General features: G+C 41.8%; 1 protein-coding gene across 3 annotated transcripts in view; it reads right to left on the reverse strand.

Annotated features, from left to right (window-relative positions):
• tnrc18 (trinucleotide repeat containing 18) overlaps positions 1-17,700 on the reverse strand; it is a 50,543-nt gene extending 32,843 nt beyond the window's left edge. For 2 of the 3 annotated variants that reach the window (XM_080904455.1, XM_080904453.1), the window contains exons 1-3: positions 17,552-17,700; positions 15,482-15,831; positions 1,850-1,990 (exon numbers count right to left, since the gene is read on the reverse strand). In XM_080904455.1, coding sequence (XP_080760581.1) covers positions 1,850-1,990; positions 15,482-15,695 — 355 coding nt within the window. In that variant the 5' untranslated portion in view covers positions 15,696-15,831; positions 17,552-17,700. Of the gene's footprint in view, positions 1-1,849; positions 1,991-15,481; positions 15,832-17,540 lie in introns of all 3 variants that reach the window. The other variant, XM_080904454.1, reaches the window with a different exon arrangement.
• Between the last annotated feature and the right edge of the window lie 292 nt (positions 17,701-17,992).

Genomic DNA, 17,992 nt, shown 5'->3' on the forward strand with positions numbered 1-17,992 from the left:
GGATTTCTGTGTTAGGACTGAGCTGGCTGGTGTCACCACGTTAGGCCATAAGCAGAGGAGAAAGAAGAAGAAAAAAAGGAGGGTGAGGCATTCCTTGTTCTCACACTCCAGCCATTCCAAGAAGTATTAAAGACGCAGTTGCCATTCCAGCCCAAAAGCAACGGCGGCAGCGCAGAGGTATAAATGGGTCTCCCCTCGTTCTGAGATGCAGAAACGGAGAAGCCGAGGAGGTGGGTGTTAAGGGGTGTCAGCATTAGAAGAAGGCACTGGGAGACAGAAATATAAGAGGCATGATGGAATGAGGGTAACAGCATGCAGGATGGGTTTCTTGCAAAGCTCCCTTTAACCACAGTTAACAGCTAGCCTTGATCTTTAACAGCTTTGATTTGTGGTTCAGCTGTAGCAGTACGGTGCATCCCAGGCATATCCAAAGTCTGCCTCTTAGCTGCTGCCCAGAATTGTCTCCAGCTTAGAGTAACTTTAGCTGCTATCAAAGCCAGCCACCAGGTATTAGGAATCTCTCTTAGCCCGTGAAGGATTCTGTTCAGGAGTCTTCTTCACCAAGCAGGGGGTTTAGCTTTTTTAGCTTTAGAGACTTCAACCTTAAATCCAGTCAAACCTAAGTCAAATGTCAAAGTTTATCCACCCTTTATATTTCCTTCTCTGGCTGAATATAAAGTGAAACAGGTTACATCTTTTAAATTTAGATTTATAATTAGACATTTACAATGAGCAATTAGTGGCACTATTCCCACACAGGAGATCTAATCACAACCCTGAAGGAAGAGTTTCACATACAGCCAGCAAGCTCCATTTTACCTCACATTTGCACACTGGGCACCTCTAAGACTACCCATATTAGTGCTCTCATATCCACTCTCACTGACATCATACAGTGTTTAGTCTAAAGCCTGAGCTTTTGACCCGCAAGGATTACTTGCACATACACCAACCTCATTATTTTAAACTGTGGCCATGTTTAATGTGAGCATCCACTACTGTAATAGCATATGGAAAAAGGAAAAGCACAAGAGGTCTACTGTAAAAACAGCTTTTTTTCCCCATTTGTTTTTGATAGGAAATGACACTTGACCATTAGAAGGAAACAAGCAGAGTCTTAAAGTCTTAAAATAAATAAACTAACCACATAATTTGATTTACAATGTTTGAAAAGCACTGAGCAAGCCGTGTGTCACACAAGGCAACGCAATCACTTTTAAAAGGCATCTTAAATGAAATCCATTTGTCCTTCTCTTACCTTGCTGAAATGCACTGTGGGGTTTGTTTTCTACCCTATCTGACCTACTCCAGTGAGATTTGATAAGGAGTTGCAAAAGGACACAAGGGAATGAGGAGGGGACCGAGATTCAATCACTTAATGAACAAGCCTTGAGGAAAGTCACAGGCAAGTTAAGGAAACGAGGAGTCCAAGGAGACAATCCTCTGTGTGTCTAAAAGTGTGTTCGGGCAGGATGGTGTATGAAAAGTAGGGCAGGAGAACTAGAGAGACGCCGACAGAGACAAAGTGCGTACTGGACAGAAGGCTCAAAAAAGAACAAGAGAGAGGAAGACCGATTACAGAAACAGATGACAGGCGAAAGTAAAGGACTGGTCGAGGACAGAGGAACCAAGGCACATTCAGGACAGAGCCAGCAGCAGAGCTACCAGCCGTGAGACAGAAATGGAACAGGATCCCAGCGGAGTAAGCAATGAGGAACAGGCCTCCTGGGCATTGGTCAGGACAGGATTGTGAAAAATGCCATGAAAATATGATGCCACTCTGCCTTTGAATTATGTACTGGGACAGAAAAGGAGGATAGAAACAGAAATGCAAATGTAGGTGATTTACCATCATGAGCATGCGATGCCCACAGCTGAGCCATCTGCAGACTGCTGGGATTTGCGGATCTGTATGCAGGGTCAGAGGTCAGAGAGGAGGGGCCTGGATAGCCTGACAGGAAGGGGCTGGAGCCTGCCGGGAAGGCATCGCCTATAGGAAAAAGAACGAAGACTGTCAGTCACCCTTGTAACCGCGAGGCCAAACAACACAAACAGTCAATGTTTTTTTATTCTGTACGTGATGTCATTCCTTCCTGTGTGTGTTTTTGGGCGAGGGGAGCTAAATCAATATGTGCTGATGCTACTGTGCCCGAGCAGTCTGCTGTAATCACATTATTACTGAGCAGCCATGCACTCCATTTCAACAAGACAGACCACAGACAGACTTCACTCAGAAAGGAGGGAAGTTAATGTAACCACCAACCGAAAGCCACAATCGTCACAAGAGGAATGCAGCCATGTGGGGCACGAGGAGGAGTGCGTCTCTGTTCAGGGTGGGACAGGGATTTACCTCAAATTCAACTGTCTGTCAGATAGAGCTCTGGATTACATGCTGACAGCTTTTATGAGACAAATCTGACCAAGTAAAAATGTACTCAACCTTATAAACAACTCACAGACAAAATGTTTTCCATTATTTAAAAAATATAATTAAAAGCAAATGTATTTCAGCATTAGGCCAAAGATGTATATGTAATATAAATTACACACACACTGCAAAAATACCCAACACATTAAATGTTTGTTACAGCTTGAGCTCAACCTGTTAATCACAACAACGATTCATGGAAATGAACAGTTAGCTTGATTACACAATGCTATAAATATTTTTTTTTAAAAAAGGGTAGTAACACATAACAACAGTGAAATATTTTTAGAAATATGCTGACGATTACTGAAACCTGAAATGTGTTTTCAGAAACACAAATATAGAAGAAGAAAAAAAAGCGCACATATTCAGTTTTTCTTGACGTATTTTCTTTTAAATTTGCTGTAGCTTTGCACCCGATGTACCGTTCCTGGTAACAAGTCACATTTTGTGTCATCACAAAACTGAAAGCGCTTCACTTTACAAAGATAAGGCAGCAAAATCTAATGTTGGAAAGAATCAAACTGATAATGTGTACCTTTTTTGTTTTTTTAAATCTTCGCTTCACTATGAGACATAACATAATAAAAATAGCTAAAGATGACTTTTTAGCTGACCAGATTATTCCTGCACTGGCCACTGTGCATTAGACTCTGACATAAATCAAGAGGTCACAGGAGCGTTTATCAGAAAAATGCCTGCTGCATAATATAATATATAACAGTTTATGTTTAGAGTTTTCCCCATACATTTATAAAGGTGTTATTAATAAAACCTCAATATAAGTAATATTCAACCACTACACACCACTGCATCCAGTTCCATGGAGAGCGCGAATCCCCGTAAATCACTTCATATCTTAACACGATACGGTTATCGATCGTTTTTATTAGACTCCACCCTCATCACATGTGCAATCTGTCCACCGGCAAACTTTGAACCATTACAGCTTCTTCCAAGCGCAACCTTCTGAAGAGCTGGAAAAGGTTTCATGTTTAGCCGAGGACCCCCAGATCCCCCCCCCCCCCTCCTGAACCATTACTGAACACACTCCACGGCCATTACCCTGATAAAACTAACCATGTGTGTAGGGGAAAGGGTGCTGCCTGTATACGGGCAGGAGGGGGGAGGGAATGAACGTGTGTGTTTCTGTATTAGTCCTGTGGGAATCCAAGAGACATGCTGTGCTTGCCGAGTTTCCCCTGCATCTAAATCAGTACATTAAAACTGCAGTCCGTCAGCAGCCACACACACACCATTTTAAATCAATACCAAATGCAGCTTTCCAATCTATCGCAAAGGCGTGCATGCAAACACAATACATACAGAAGTAATGCACTGTGCCTTTATTCTCTCACTGTGATAACACTGTGTAGGTGGATTCTTCCACACTCTGCCTTATTAGACACAGTTTTTATTAACGCTCGCATTTAAACGTGTGTGTGCACGTGTGCTTAGAGTCCCTGCACCTCTTTGCCGTATGATCACCAACATGTGCAAACAGTTATGTGTGGGTTTGCAGTGAATGCGCTTTTGATTCAAAAACACTGCACAAGCTGTACACACACACACACACACACACACACACACACACACACACACACTGCCGTAGACCTGCATTTACAAATTCACACATGCACACCAAACCCACCCACACATACACACACGTTAACTCTGAAAAGCAGCAATGAGGTTTTACCCAGAAAATGGCACAATTTTCCATCTGTGCAGTTTTGCAGTATCATCTATGCACTGATGTCAATATTAAACAACAACACAAACCTCACTTTCCTTCTGCTTTCAACTGTGTTTATAATTCACAATATTTTAGGTGTGCGCTTTCTTTCCTTGAAGTTGTGATGTTCACGATTAAAGCCCTGCTCTCCCCATGGTAACTGATGGTAAAGGCAACTGCAGTTTAACACTACAGCAAACATGCCACCAACTTTTTTATGAAATACTAATAGAGGAGCAACTGCTGCATGTGTGTAAAGTGGAGCCAAGCCCTCAAACAACACAGCCTTTATTCAGCAAGTCATGAACAGAAGGGGCCTGAAATGCTGTAAATAATGCTTTACTCAATTATGACCAAATGCATAAATCCAATTTTGGGGTCAACACTAACATTATTAAAACATGATTATTCATCGACTTTGGAAACAGCACAAATTATGTAATCAAACATAATTTACAATTTAAAATAGGTCTTAATAATCATAAACCGCGGTTTAAGAAAGGGATGAGTTTGGCTTTTAAGGAGGGGAAGTCACTGCTTTCTTGGAAAGGTGTGTCCTTGATTTATGACAAAAAAGAGAATCCCTGGAATGGAAACCAGCGGCGTCATTTTATCTTGATCATGTTGTTTTCAAAGATAGTAGTGCGATTTTGTCCTTCAGCTGACTAAAACAGTGGTGCTTCCATTCATCCTCTACAAACTTCAAAACTGATCTGCTAGAATAAAACAAAACAAAAACAACAAAAATAAAAAAAGGACCACGTCTTGTTTTGTAAACTCAAATTGGATGAATTGTCACAGTCAGTGCTCTGCGACCGGTTTATATATAAAGAGGAAGCTCGGTCTACATCAGCAGTAACACAATGAAGGTTTGATACAGTATTTAAAAACAAACAAACAACAACAACAACAGTTAGCTGCAATGTTTCCTGCAATCACTTTACATAAAAGGTGAGCTGAAATGCTGTTGCTAAATTCACCACTGTAAATCAAAAAAAGGCAAAGTTGCTCATCTACGAACATAAAGCATATTTTGCAACATTTCCTGACTTGGACATTTTACAGTTCCTACTTTTTAGGAATAACCGCACTGTTTCGATGAAATTATTTGGCATTAGTTCAACTCTTGACACAAAGCCCGAATTGTTTCTAGCACTTTCACTATTTTTTTTTTTTTTTAAATTACTGCCACTTTTAAACACATCGGCGAGTGTCCATGTGTGTCGCACTAGGTGGCAGCCATGTTGTTTTAACAAATTATCCTCACCTTTAAGCCACTTTTTAATCATTACCTCATGTGTAAGACGTGCAAAACATAGATGCACCCTCGATGAACACACACACACACACACACACACACACACACACACACACTACATTTCCAACCACCACCACCACCTGTCAAGGTTGTTGAAGTCCTGGTAGGATGTCAGCAGTTTCCATTTCTTCAGGCCAAACACCAGGGTCTCTCTAATACACATACACAGACACGTCAAGAGGCACAGATGCCTCACTGGCGTATGGATCAATCTCGGCATTGTAGCCGCCTACAGGCCATTTATTCCATGTGTCTGAGTACACACGCACACATGTACACACAGTCTACAGTTTTGCTTTGTGCCAGTGAGCAGGGAAAAAAAATACAATCCCAAAGTCCCTTTGCCCCTCCTGAACAGTCAAAAGCAGGAAAAAGTGGGAGGGGTCGAAAGAGGAAAAACATTTGCAGTCCTTGTTCCAGAAACAACATCCAAATGGTAGCTGAGAGGGAAATGTTTCCTTAAATGTTTTGGAATTACTCTTTCATTAGCTTCGTCTCTCTCTCACCCTCTCCCTCTTTTAACCTTTTCCTTCCTCTCTCCCTTCACAACTCCACCCCCCACCACCACCACCACCACACACCACACACCACACACAGCATTTGGCTCTCAGTTCACAAGACAGTTAGTTTGCCATATTGGGAGAAACGAGTTGCCAAGAAACACGCTCTCTGACTCCCAACGCGTTTCTGAGCCTCCATTTTCAGATCAGTATAAGAAATATATCTTGATATCAGAGATAGGAAGGAGATCAATTCTGTCAGACTCACTGCAAATCTGGCACAAAGGCGCACACATCCAAAGAAAAAATATAAAATAAAAATCAGAGAAACTAACAAGTCAGTGTTGATCACAAATTGATCCAAATTCTCTGAAACACACACACAAAATTTAACAATACTGGAAAATGTGCAAAAGGAAAAAAGACGAAATGAAAGAAAATCTCTGGTATAAAAGCCTGAGACACACACACACACACACTATCTGTTATCCATCAGTGGCACTCAGAGCAGGGTTAGCTGGGGGAGATCTCTATTGATCTCTGGTTTTTATTCCCTGCAAGAAAAACACTGAAACAGTAAAACTCTGCAGTGCTATACATCCCAAAGTTAACTGACACACTGGTAACCATTAAACCCAACTGTAAGAAACCCTCATTCACACTCACACACAGGCAAGGGATGTGCGGGAATTTGCATGTGCGTCCCTGAATTCATTCAGCCATGCGGTTTAAAGTGTGTTAATTATTTCAAAATGGAGATGTCTGCTTCTCCTCTGCTGGGAGCCGTTTACAGGAAACAGGTTTTGTTTGTGTTGTTTGCGCAGCTGAGCTGAATACAAACCGTTTCTCAACTTTAATTAAAAATGTCAAGTTCGAGTTCTGACACGTCAGCTCTCGGTTTGGCAAACCGAACTGCAACAAGGTGGCATCTGACTGGTTTCTCTCTTTGTCGTTTGATTGAATAAAGAAAAATGAAATAAGTTTGCAAAAAGAAATTCATTTTTAAACAAACAGAATCACTTGCACAGCTGCTTCCTCTGCTCAAGCTCTCCTTCCATCTGATGATACTCTGAATACACATGCAGGGAAGGGTTGGAGTAGTTTGTTTACCACACAGCAGAAGAAGAAGAAGAAAGAAAGACAGAATGTTAATTATTTATCTTAGATCATGCATTTATTCTGGGCTAAAATTTCACATCTGAAAATAACTCCTGTGCTACAACAAATTTTAGGAAACAAGATGAGCTGCACAGTACTGTCGTGATTTCTCTAAAGTGTTATAGTGATAAACACCCGTAATCTCACTATGTTTTATTTTGGGGGCCTTTTGTCTTTATGAAACTTTAAAGAAACAGGCAGTGTGCAGTGAGGGCTAATGTGTCTCTGGTGTACTGGATGCGAGTACCAGATGAGCAACCCCAAAGAGACAGACATTTGATTAAAAAAATATTATTAATGGCAACTTAAAAAGTAAGTGGGAGGAAATGGTGGGAGGTGGTACGCACAACAAAAGAATGGAGACTCGTAATTTTTTTTCTTTTTAAAGGAAAATCTCTAAGCGGAAGAAAAATGAAGGGAAAATTACATTACATGAGCTCTGAAATGTCAAATCAGATGGAGACCCAAACTGAGCTGCCATCTGGACTCTGTGAACAATAGATAATAGATTAAATGGATTTGTTGCAGTTCTTGGTTGTAAAACACATCATTCACTGACCAATTCCACTTCCATTATTTATTTAATAGGTTGGAATTAAATTTTAGTTTATAATGACTTTAAAACCACATTATGCCAAAAAAAAAAAAAAAAAAAAAAAAAAAAAAGGCACAGTTGTATTTGGTGAATTGTAAATTGTAGTTCACATTTTCTTTATTTACTGAGGTTTTAACCCCAGTTTATGGCTTTTAATCAGACATTAAAGGCAGATTACTTTTGCATTATTTAGCACTAAAAAGTACATTCAATACAGTATGAATAATAAGAATTTAGATTTTAGCACTCATGGGTTAAGAAAAGGTTGGGAACAATATGAAGCTATTAAAACAAGCAGAAACCTGCTGAATAAAATGACGATTTGGGATATATAGTTGTACATAGTGTATATATATAGCAGTAGTAGGAAGTAGTTAAAGGACATTACAAAGTTGTGAAAGGTCACCAGTATGCACAACACCAGAGGGAGACCAGTGGGACTGAGCCATCTCAATTGAAACCACACACAGGATGATTAACTCTCCCAGATTAAACAATTTCTTTTAAAAAAAAGTTGATGTTTTAATCCATGTTGCTCAAATTTACAAAAAACAAAACCAAAACCAAACTTTGAGCAAACATTAATCGAGTACACCAACATCCACACCGTCCCACGCAGTTGCACTCAAATCTCCTGTGACGATGGCAGGTGTTACTTTGACGCACACCTCGAAAATCGGCAAACGTGAGTCCAACATGTGTCACAGACAGGCAGACGAAATGGCAAGGATGGTAGTGTGTGCACAGAAACACACATATGCGTTTAAGATCATGCAACACCACAAAGCTGTATTCACAGCTGCAGACCAAAGAGTCAGAAACTACAAAGTGGTGTAATCACAAAACCACATATGTAGTGACAGGAAACAACCCGATTTTTAGAAACACTCTCTCATTTAATGCACAGTCAAGTACCTTTAAGTCAATCTAAGGATGACTGCAAACTCAAGGGCTGATTTCCAGCTCCATATTTTTATCTTTGCACTCTACTAGAGTGGCTTGGCATGAGTCACATTTCAAAAATGATCCTTATTTATGTTACACTGAGCCCCTAAATTAAGAACTCCTCTATAGATTAAGCCAGTTTAGCCCCTTTCATATTAAGATAGTTGTGTGTATGACTGGCTGCCCTTTACAGAGGATTCAAACGGTAGGCAGGTGCTTGAGATGAGCATAAACATCTCTCACTGACATCACAGAAAAGTACATATACTGATTGTTTAATAGGAACAACCACTAGTAACACTAAATAATACAATAATAAAAAGGTTTAGCTCAGCTTTAATAGCATATGTAAGCCAAACCATGAAACATGCTGCAGGTATGGGCGTCTCCACTGGTTAAAACATATTCCACATAACTAACAATCAGCTAGAACTGACTATTCACGTGTCAAAATTGCTGTGTGCATCTCCTTCGTGTTGTTACACATTTTGAGCTTTTACCTAAGTGCCTTGGGAAGAATATTATCAGGCTTATGTAATGGGACACGTAGAGACTCAACACGCAGCCAAACAGACAGACACAGCACAGTGTGTGACCTTTGTGTGCTGGAGGCTGTTGTTTGTGTTAAAGGGAGGGATCTGGCACAGAGAACGACTTAGCTAATGTTTTAGGTATTTCAACATGCCACAGCACGCTTGTACGCGCGCACACACACACACACACACACGCCTACCTATCACTCTCATGTTTGACAGCTGTGTGTGAGTGCTGTATATGTGTGTCGTTTTTTCTGCCACTGACAGGTTTATTGTAGCAGGGCAGCAGAGCCTTGTGCTTTCTCTTAAGGAGCCCGTTTTCTCTCCTGAAGGATTCAATTAATCTGAGAGGGGGATGTGTCTGAGCCACATCTTCTCACACATACTTAGGTGTGTGTGTCTTGAATATATATTTATACACACACACACACACACACACACCACATTAATTTAAGTGCAAACAGACACACTAGCCAAGCGGCGCGGAAGACAAATTGGTATCAGCCAAGACATCCCTGGCCTGCCCCTGCAAGCCGCATGAATTATTAGCCTTCCACTCGTGTGCCCTGTGAGTGTGTGCGAGACTGAAAGAGACAGAACAACTGAAGGGCGAGCACATTTATCTAACCGTGTATGAATGTGTTGTGGTCAGTATAAATCTCTTCTCTCTGCAGAGTCTCAGGGGGAAGCCCCAGCCCCAACTGTACTAAGCACAATCACATGCTCCCATTCTTATACACCAGACTTCAGTCCTCTCATCTACACAGACACTCAAATACACACACACAACCAGCAAAACCTCAGCTCTTATCCTCTGAAAATAAAATGCCGATTTCCACTCATTTAGTTCTCCTTTTCCATTCATCTCAGGCTGTTTGTGTCAACAGCTATTGGCCTTTCTCCGAATGGGGGAGGCTGAAATATGTGTACCGAAGGCAGTTAAAAGTGAAAAGTAATGCTGTTTTACCTCAAGTCTCACGAAATGAGCAATACAGTTTCATCTCATTAAACAAGCATTTGTGACATTCGCTAGCAAATATCACAACACAGCATATTAACCTACATCTGGTTTTGTTAAAAATGTGGGAAAGGATGGGGGACGAGCTGCTGTGACTTTTGTTCTATTTGTTAGGAGGAAAACAGAAGTTAAATGCTCAAAATCCAGTGAAAAAGTCTGATGCCACAGTGTGTTAGACCACCAAGTGATCTCTGAGTACTACTGTGGGAACATAAGAACTTGGGACCAAAAGTGACACTAAAAAAGGAAGAAAGAAAGAAAAAATAGTTTACATTTCACTTCAACCACTAACTGCATAACTGAGTTCCTGATACACACCACTGAATGTGCAGCCTGGGTTTTTGCTCACGTGCAGAGGTGATCCACCTTAAGCTTAATGAATGCAAAAAAGGCATGACAGGTGATACAATAGAAAGAATATGAACAATGACAAGAAAAAAAAAAAAAGGAGAGCTGGTTGATCACAGCCAGCAGCAGGAACGAGCTGCCAATCTTGTAAACAGTGTTTGTGTTTGAGGTGTGACAGCAGCTTCAAATTCTGCAGGGCAATAGATTTCTGAGTCTACCTCTGCAGCCCTGCAGTGGACGGAAACCTCTGCTGCTAAGCACAGTGTCTTTACCGGTAGCTGGTAATTAACCTTTGCTGTGCAGAGTGAAGAGTAAAGAGGAGAGACTGTACGAACTGTTAAACTCAAGGTTTGGTCTTTCTGGACACATTGCGTTGCATTATATTAACCCGATCAGTCCCAGAAATAAATAAGCACAACACAGCAGGCATGAGTACACCAAATAAGGCAAAAACCACTAATTACATTTTTATTCATTGCATAATAGTCTGTCTCTGTGCATTATCCCCCTTTAATCTTAATAATGTGTCCGTGTAATCATTAACTGTCTCATTTGCTTTTTCTTCCCTGTATGTCATTTCCCCTTGCAGTTTCTTCTTCTACAAGTTCTGCAAGTTCTACTTCTGCAAATGAGTGAACTTCTGTTTAGCCTTGATGATTTCATAAGCAACAGCACAAAAGTCATGAAGAAGTGACTCTGGCAAGTAAAACTAGCGCCGAGCTCCATGTAGAGTGCATACAAAGTTGCAATAAAAACAACACTGAACAACAACAATAAAGATCAAGTGATACAGTATGCCGTATTCTACCATTTCTTGGCACATACTTAACATGAGCTGTGGCTACGTGTCAGCAACGTTACTTCTTTCTCTCTCACACACCTGAGAGTGCCCACAACAAAAGCCCGTTGGCCCCATCTAACACACAGGTTACCCACAAGGCCAAAAGTGGAAGGCTTGGGCACATAACTTAGGTAACAAGCTGGATTTGCCGTCTAGTGAAATAACGACAAAACTACAGCAGATAAAGGAAGTTTTAGTTTTACTGGTGATACAAGTTCATTCTTTCAAGTGTGCTAAATATATCTCAAACGTGTAAGATGGTAATTAGTTAAAAGCAAAGTGAAATTACCTTTAAACCTCTCCTATGACATCCACTAGAACCTTTTTACAGTTTGCAGAAATAAAAGGTATGGGTGTGCTTGTCTCCTCAGTGCAGTTACATTTCAGCAGGTCCTGCCTCTGCAGCACTCAGGCACAAAAGTGAGGGACGTAGAAGGAGAGGACAGATGGCTTCAATCATGTGATGGAGGCACCGGCAGACCTCCAGCAGACTGCGGACCTTTTACAGCCATTTTACATCTATAAACAGTGACTGAAGCTGATCTTGTTTAGATACAACCTGGGTGAATAGCGGGCTGATAGAGGAGCTGCTGCATAGAAAGGATTGGCTGATGGAAAATTATGTCTTTACAGATGCCCTTTTTGCTGCACCAGCAGCACAAATGTCAAACTATTTGCAGTTTCACAATGCATTGCAAACTAAGTGTTAAGCTGCCTTCCACATTTGGCAGCTTAAAATAAGGGAGGACACTCTACTCTATTAAGTCAGGTGGAAACCCTATTAAAACTGAACTAAACAAAAACTAATAAGGCAGACTCCTGGGAAATAAGGCTGCACTGGCAGCTATAAACAGTCAACCCTGCTATCAAGAGCTCAGCCAGAAACAACTGTGCAAAAAAAAGCTTTGAATTCCTTGAAACATGTGTAAACAGAAACAGTAGCAGGGCGACCCTGGCTCCTCTGACTGCACAGCGGGTCCTTGAGAACTGGATTCATGTGGTTTATTGAAATTAAAGAGGAACATTATGAACATTCACAATTACTGGGTAATTATTATGTAATAGGGTTGTATAGTGTTATTACAAGCACAGGACTGCAATCTCATTCGGGGTTGGTTAAATGTAATGTGTGGGGATTTGATATGGAGGAGTGCCATAAAGCTAAATGACCTGTGTCGCACTGTGGTGGGCAGAGGCTGTGAGAGTGTGCAACAGGGGAGATGAGTCACACAGTTTTGGAAGGTCGGGGTAAAATGTATCCTGTTTTAAAAGGAGCCTTTCAACTGCCAATCTGGGCTGGGACAGCAGCTGGGTCAATTCTGCTTCACAACAACACAACCACACCCCGTCCCACAACCCCTCTGGCTAAACGTCAAGTTTACAAACCTGTCTGCACACAAGCAGTTTTCGGCTCGTTTCTGAGCCACGGGAGGGGAGATGCAGGGGCGTCACGTCATCCTAACTAAAGTTATTACTGTTAAACAATTTTCCTCTCAGTTGAGCTGCGTTTCACTTAGTTTCCTGGGAAAGTTTGCTCATTTCACTTCAGTTTCTATAGAGCAGAAATGTCTTGTTTTAGTTTAGCTATTATTAGTTTCTGTTACGATATGAGTGGCATTCTTTAAGAATCTCAAAGAAAAACAACACACAGCAAAAACTTCACACACAGTCGCCTGACACAAACACAGGCTCCTTGTGTTGACAAATCTGACCAAACTAAAACCAAAACCAAAGAAAATTGCTTTAATTTGTCTACTTCCCGCTTTTATTTCACTTAACTTTAATGTTTTTTCACACTTAGTTTTAGTTAACCGTCATAACCGGGAAAGAATGAGCCAGAATGGTATTTGGGAAGAGTAAAAACTAGTAAAAACCACACGTCGATTAACTCCAAAGGGAAAATATTCCATGGTATTTAGGACATAGGGGTGGGGGGGGACACTGTTTTTGTCAACAAGCATATATTTTTGCAATACCACCATGACAGTGAAAAATGTGTGGCTTTAGCATATACACGAGGTATGTAAAGTTCAGCTCAAGGGCACTTTGATACGTGGACTTTACAGTCAGGAATCAAACCACCAGTCTGCCAAGCAGCGGACAAACCGCTCCACCTCCAGAGAATTTAACAACACATGATAACCCACCTCATTCCCACGGGCTAACTACAGGCTACTTTCAGTGAACTAAAAGAAACATGATTTAGAAATACTCTTAGATGTGTTGGGAATTTCCCAGGCTGGCTGGTAGATTTGTGATGTGGCCGATCTTAATTAGTGTGGCGACTTTGTTTCAAAACATATGAAAAAACAGCACTTTCCTCCAAATCCTCGTATAGTCTTTATTTCTTTAAGCAATGCAGTTTACTAACAGAGTTTACATGAATCCCATCACAGCCTACGCACATACAACTCTTTCCCAAAACACACATGGAACGCATCCTTTTAATTACTATTAATCTGCAAGATATATTAATTGACATCTCCAGTAGTGTGAAGAGAGGTGGGGTTGTGAGTGGGTTATGCCTTTAGTTTTGTAAGCTGGTAATAAAAATATTGTCCTCATATATATATATATATATATATATATATATATAATGCTGATAGAAATTTAAGGTCGTAATACCCACAACTGTCAGGAGTCGCAAAATTGGTTCAATAAACTGTGCCCTGGTACATTTCTTTGCCACAATGCACCCATCAATCAAGCCAACACTCCCTGCTGTGCACTGATTTCATCTCTGACACCTTTTCATGTTTGTGTGTGAGAGTTGAATGTGTGGGTTCTGCCACGGTGTCAAATTAACGCTTCATCGGAGCCCCTGCCCTCACTTTACTGGAACCCTAAGTACTGCAATGAACTCACGCTCACAGATAAGGACAAGGGAACACATCTAAAAGGGAATATTATCACCTTTGGGGTTAAAAGAAACCAGAAAACCTGTAATTGTATCTCTGTCTGCAGCTACATGACTTCAGAGTAACTCAGTGAGAGCATTTGTCAGACTTTCCATTTTCCCGAAAGAAACAGCAGACATCCCTTTCCACACACACACACACACACACACACAGAGAACATATGGTTTGAACATAGATGACTCCAACTTCCTCTGTGACCGACCACAAAACCATATGCAAACATGCAATGTTATCTCCTTTTCTTGTTATTTCAAGGCTCTCTATGCCAACAAAAAACGCAAGACATTACTGTGCAGGCACTGAATGTAAATGGAAAAAAATCATCAGCTCAACAGGGAATGACATATACTGCATATATGATTCTGCTTATAATGCACAGACACACACGATGTAAACAAACACATGGGCGTTCACTTGTAGGAGAATGGTTGTGTAATACCCCAGCAGTTTGCTTCCAGTACACACAGTTTCTCTCCATTACACAGATTCTCCAGTGTACTTGCAGCAGAACAAGGGCTGTTTAACAGAACTGCTACAAATTCATGAAAAAAAGAAAGAAAAAAAACATCAGCCATTTGCCAAATGCTCCAGCTGAGTGACTTTTACTCCAAATACACAACCACTCCAGCTATTGCTCAGAAACGGGTCGAGCACGGGTCTGTGATACCTTTAAGGTGAAAACTTTACTACCCCGCCGTGTCAAACACAGATAAACACACTGCATCGGCCCTGGAGCAGCAATGACAGTGTAATGGTCCGCATGCAATCCTAGACCGCTGCACCCTGACCTGCAAGCTGCTGCATGAACATCTACACCGCAGCCCTGTTTGTCCTTTCAATCCGAAGAAATGTGTATCGGAAACTGCCAAGTAATTTTCCGCTAATGCGCTGCACATTACAGGGGCCGAGGATCCTGAACACGATCTGTTACATCTGAAACTTGTCACAGCCTTATAACAGCCGCCTGTCTTTGCCCACATCACACCGCACATCCAGGCGGTGACCGCGCGGGCTGCCGCGGATAGCCACAAACCGTGCGCAGTTTTTATTTCAAGTTAATATTTAATCTTCTTGTTGTTTTTGGGTGGGGGGACACTCATATTACAGAATCAAGCTGAGCAATGAAGCGTGGCTCACTTACTGTGGTGTGGATGTAGGTTAATGGCCGATGGCAAGAATTTTCCGGAGTGGAGAGGCTGCGGCTGACTCCCCAGCAAGTGACCGGAGGAGGGAGGGATCCTCCCGGCTGCAGCAGCTGCTCCGAGCCGGATGGAGTGAGAGTCCATCGCGAGCCCCGCCAACAACGAAGGTGGTACGTGGACGGATCGGGGAGGACCAAAATCTCTGCCATCCATTATCCACAGCGGGGAAAGTTGTGAAAGGAAATAGTCCGTTCGAATAGGCCCTCTATTCCGAAAAAGCCAGTTCTGGCTATAATAATGTCTTTAATTTTCCAGGCGATTCGGGCTCCTTTTCAGCCATCCTTCTGACCTATAAAATACATGAAAAATTAAAATAAATGAAAACAAAAACAATAAAATAAGAGCTTGGCATATAATCTACAACAGACTGCGATGTCGGAGCAAACTGTTGGGAACTGGTAGTTTTAGGATTTCTCTTCTTTCCAGCGAACAGGCGGCCCATATGTGCAATGACGCAGTTTGGAAAAGCACTTCAAAAACTAAACCTCGAATAGCAGCTAATCGCCGATGAGACCGTGTGAGGCACTGCCGTCGTACTCTAAATGAAGATTTTAATACGATTTTAACTTATCTACAATATTATGATGTGACATCTGAGCGATACTACACCCACGCTGCACAGCGAGCAGGCAGCCGCTCCGCTTCCCAGGGAAACGAGCAGGAGGAGCGGCCAGCGGCTGCTGCTCTTCCCCCGACTGTGAAAGCATCTCGCGATCCCGATCTGGAAACCAAGAACCCGTCGGATTTTAGAAAACTATCCCACCTTTTTCCTTCACTTGATTAACAGCCCCCCTAATCCGTAAACCTTGCAATCTAGGCTCAGGCCGAGTCGCAATGTAAACCAATACACAGTAAATACTAGAGGCGCATCAAATATAAATTTCGAACGGGTTAAAAATAAATAAGCTCGCAAAAGCATGCATCATTTATCAGCGGGGTGAGCGGTGTTTTGTTGCCTGCACATGCAGATTTAGTCCGGGTTACTTCGCAACTGGACGTTGGTGCTGCCCAAGGAGCGAAATCTGAACCCAAGCCGCAAACACTGTGTAAAAACCTAGAATGATATCCACTTTATCGACGCTTTGCTGCAAGTTTGAACTCGTTTAAACACATAATAGTGGGTTTTACAGCACAGACTATAAACCGACGAATAGCCAGTAAAGTATGCGTCTTGATTCTGGACAAGAAGAGAAGAGATAAATAAGGTCGATTGAAATGAATTTAGAGCAGCTCTTTATTAAAACCTCGCAGATATCGGTGTTATGTTTAAATTCCAAAGAGATACAGAACAAAAGTTTAGGGGAAAATAACAAGCAAATGCGACTTTTACAAACGGCATCCAAGACGGTATAAACACGGTAGATTGTAGCTTCAATATACTATTTTTATTTATTTACAGATTGCCCCCCAAATTAAATACGGCTCACATTATTAGTCATGATTTTTTCTTAAAAAGAAAAAGGCTAAAGCCGAGTTCACCTTCAAAGGCTGCAAACAAACACATCACAGCAATGACTCGTGATATCCAAGCGGGCGGGCTCTGAAAAGAAGGGCTCGCTTAGAAATTACAATAACGCCCTTATACCACTTTAGAGAAACACGGGAGCCAAAGAGAAAGTACCTGTATTTTTTCCTTATTAATAAAATGAGTTCAGGACAGTTAAATTAGAAGATAAGCTAGACCGAAAGCTTTTCCCCCTCTCGGTGTGACCCATGCGGCACGGCAGCGCAGGAGGCTCGGCATTTCAGCCACGTTTCAAACTTTTTCACGGTTCCACTAAAAGCCACGCAAAACTCTGTCGGAAGAAACGTCTCGAAAGTTGCTTTTTCACACCGACGACATCCCGATAAAAAAAATTAACAACACGTCGCGTGCACTAACCTCCGCGCCCTTTTCAAATCGCACTCGCGGACCAAAATAGCTTTTAAAACAACAAAAATACGACTATTTTATTAAGAAAGGGCCATGGTACGTAGAGAAGACGGGGGAAAACATGCCTAGCGCTTACTTGAAAGGGTAAAATGTCTTGAAGGGGGCTTAAAAAAATGCCAGCGCTTCTTAAAATCCGTCCAGGTTGCTGGGAGAACTGGAGTAGTCCATTACAGGCTCGTCCGAAGGTAAACTGGGGAATAACTCGGGGGGAGAGAGAAAGCCCATGACGCGTCTAGCAATGAAACACAGCATTGTTTTGTAAGCCCCACCCACCTCCTTTACCACCATCCAACCCAGGACTTTGCACACTGCTCCTCTCTGATTGGCTGTTAGGAATGTCAATCAAAGCTCCCGAGTGTATTAAAAAAACACACACCGTGGCCTCTCGCCAGCACTATAAAACCAATTATGGAGCGAGGAAAGGTTGAGCAGTTTCAAGGTCCCCTCTTCCATCAAGACCGAGTGATCAAAACAAGCAGTGGGCTTTCTCTTTTTCCCCCCACCATGTGTGCTCGAG

Source organism: Rhamphochromis sp. 'chilingali', assembly GCF_963969265.1.
Source record: "Rhamphochromis sp. 'chilingali' genome assembly, chromosome: 15".
Lineage (NCBI taxonomy): Eukaryota > Metazoa > Chordata > Actinopteri > Cichliformes > Cichlidae > Rhamphochromis > Rhamphochromis sp. 'chilingali'.